Source organism: Oncorhynchus clarkii, chromosome 3, assembly GCF_045791955.1.
Source record: "Oncorhynchus clarkii lewisi isolate Uvic-CL-2024 chromosome 3, UVic_Ocla_1.0, whole genome shotgun sequence".
Classification (NCBI taxonomy): domain Eukaryota; kingdom Metazoa; phylum Chordata; class Actinopteri; order Salmoniformes; family Salmonidae; genus Oncorhynchus; species Oncorhynchus clarkii.
Window position 1 is genome coordinate 17,552,482 of NC_092149.1, and position 1,915 is coordinate 17,554,396.

General features: G+C 49.7%; 1 protein-coding gene across 1 annotated transcript; it reads right to left on the reverse strand.

Moving 5' to 3' along the window:
* Nucleotides 1–1,687, reverse strand: LOC139405780 (C-X-C chemokine receptor type 3-like). Its single transcript, XM_071148201.1, has 2 exons — nucleotides 1,354–1,687; nucleotides 1–1,175 (listed from the first exon to the last, which is right to left on the reverse strand). Exons 1-2 carry the CDS (start codon nucleotides 1,615–1,617, stop codon nucleotides 441–443), a joined length of 999 nt encoding a protein of 332 aa, XP_071004302.1. The 5' UTR covers nucleotides 1,618–1,687; the 3' UTR covers nucleotides 1–440.
* Nucleotides 1,688–1,915: the final 228 nt, after the last annotated feature.

The following is a 1,915-nucleotide window of genomic DNA, read 5'->3' on the forward strand; positions in this document are numbered from 1 at the left end:
TTCAACTGATTGATTTACTTGTGTAACTTCATTATAGGCTCCATTCTTTACAAAGAGTTTCTTTAATAGGAAATAATTCTAAGCACTCTATTGGGAAAAGATGATGGTGAAACAGTGCGGATCTAACAACCTTTCCTCCAGCCCAAATCTGCTGGAGGGGAAGTTGGAGTAGGCCAAAGGTCACATTGATATTCCACTTATTGAGTCAATAACAACTCAAGAGCAACAGGATGCAGCGTTTCCTAAACTCGGTCCTCAGACACCAAGGGGTGCACGTTTTGGTTTTCGCCCTAACATTACACAGCTGATTCAAATTATCAACGCTTGACGATTAGTTGATTATTTGTATCAAATGTGTAGTGCTAGGGCAAAAAACAAAACATGCACCCTTTGGGGTCCTTAGGACCTAGTTTTGGAAATCTTGGGATAGAGAGAAGTACTTAATAGATGGCAGAGGTGTGGGAGGTGTCTCCAGACTCAGACCACATGGAACTCCTCCGGCTGGCAGTCTGCAGCCTGACTCCACTCTTCAGCTTGCAGCCCAGGGACCTCAGCATGTCCAGCAGGTGGCGCCGAAACTTCACCCCCACGAAGGCGTAGAGCACGGGGTTGAGGCTGCAGTGCAGGTAGCCCAGAGAGGAGGTGGCCGTCAGGGAGATGTCCAGGGCATTATGGCTCTCGCAGGTGTCCACCAGGGAGTTGCTGGAGTAGAGGGTGTCCACCATAAGGGTGATGTTGTAGGGCGTCCAGCAGAGGAAGAAGACCAGCACCAGGAACAGGATGACCCGGACGGCCCTCTGCTTCTGGAGGCCCTGGGAGCCGCGCTGCAGCTGCAGCAGGATGCAGGAGTAGCAGAAGAGTAGCACGGCAGAGGGGAGGAGGAAGCCCACCGTGTGGTAGAGCAGGCGGGAGGCCAGGCGCCAGTCAAACCAAGACTGGGAGAGGGACGGGTAGTTGTGAACACACTCCACTTTGTCTCGTCTGGTGTCCCTCACAGACTCCAGGAAGTGCCAGTCGGGGATGGAGAGGAGGAGGGAGAGGAGCCACACGGACAGGCAGCTGGCCTGCACCATCCAGGGCTTCCTGCGAGAGTACATCTGGACTGCGTGGACCACGGACAGGTAGCGGTCCAGACTGATGCAGGCCAGCAGGAAGATGCCACAGTAAAAGTTGATCTGAGTTAAGAGTTAGAGAAAATCAGACTGTTATAAAACTGTTACAAAGTTCAGATAAAGAGTAGGTTTGTAATTGGGTAAAACAAATTGATGACAATTGTATTCCATTCACTATTGTTTTCCTCAGGAATGTAAACTAAACCCAACAGTTAATTTATTTAATGTGTATAGTCCTTACTGTAAACATGGCTCCAGTGATCTTGCAGAGGGGTGTCCCAAAGCTCCATTCCCCAGCGGCCTGAACAGCCCAGAGGGGCAGCGTGACCAGCAGCAGGGTGTCAGCCATGCCCAGGTGCAGGATGAAGGTGTCAGTCACGCTCCAGCTCCGCCTCCTCTGTACCAGAACCAAAAGTACCAGCCCGTTGCCCAGCAGCCCAAGAACCAATGTCAGGGAGTAGAATATGGGGAGGAACACAGCGTCAAAACGCATGCCCTCCTCCATGCTGCACACCCCCCCAGTAGAACAGCACGTGTCACTGTAGGTCTCATTATAATCCCCATCATAATCACCAGAGAAGTGGTCAACTCTGGTGAATGTTAACTTTTCACCGCCGGCAATGAGGGAATCCTGTAAGTGAAATAGAACTAATTGTCTTTGACATTTAAGCATAATAATGCATCACAGTGTGTGAGTAAAATGCAATGGCAAAAAAAGTGACAAATGTAGTGTTTTTCCCGAGTCTTTAACCTGTATGATTTCTGTGTGATATATGTGGCTATTTTACATTTTGGAGGGTTGA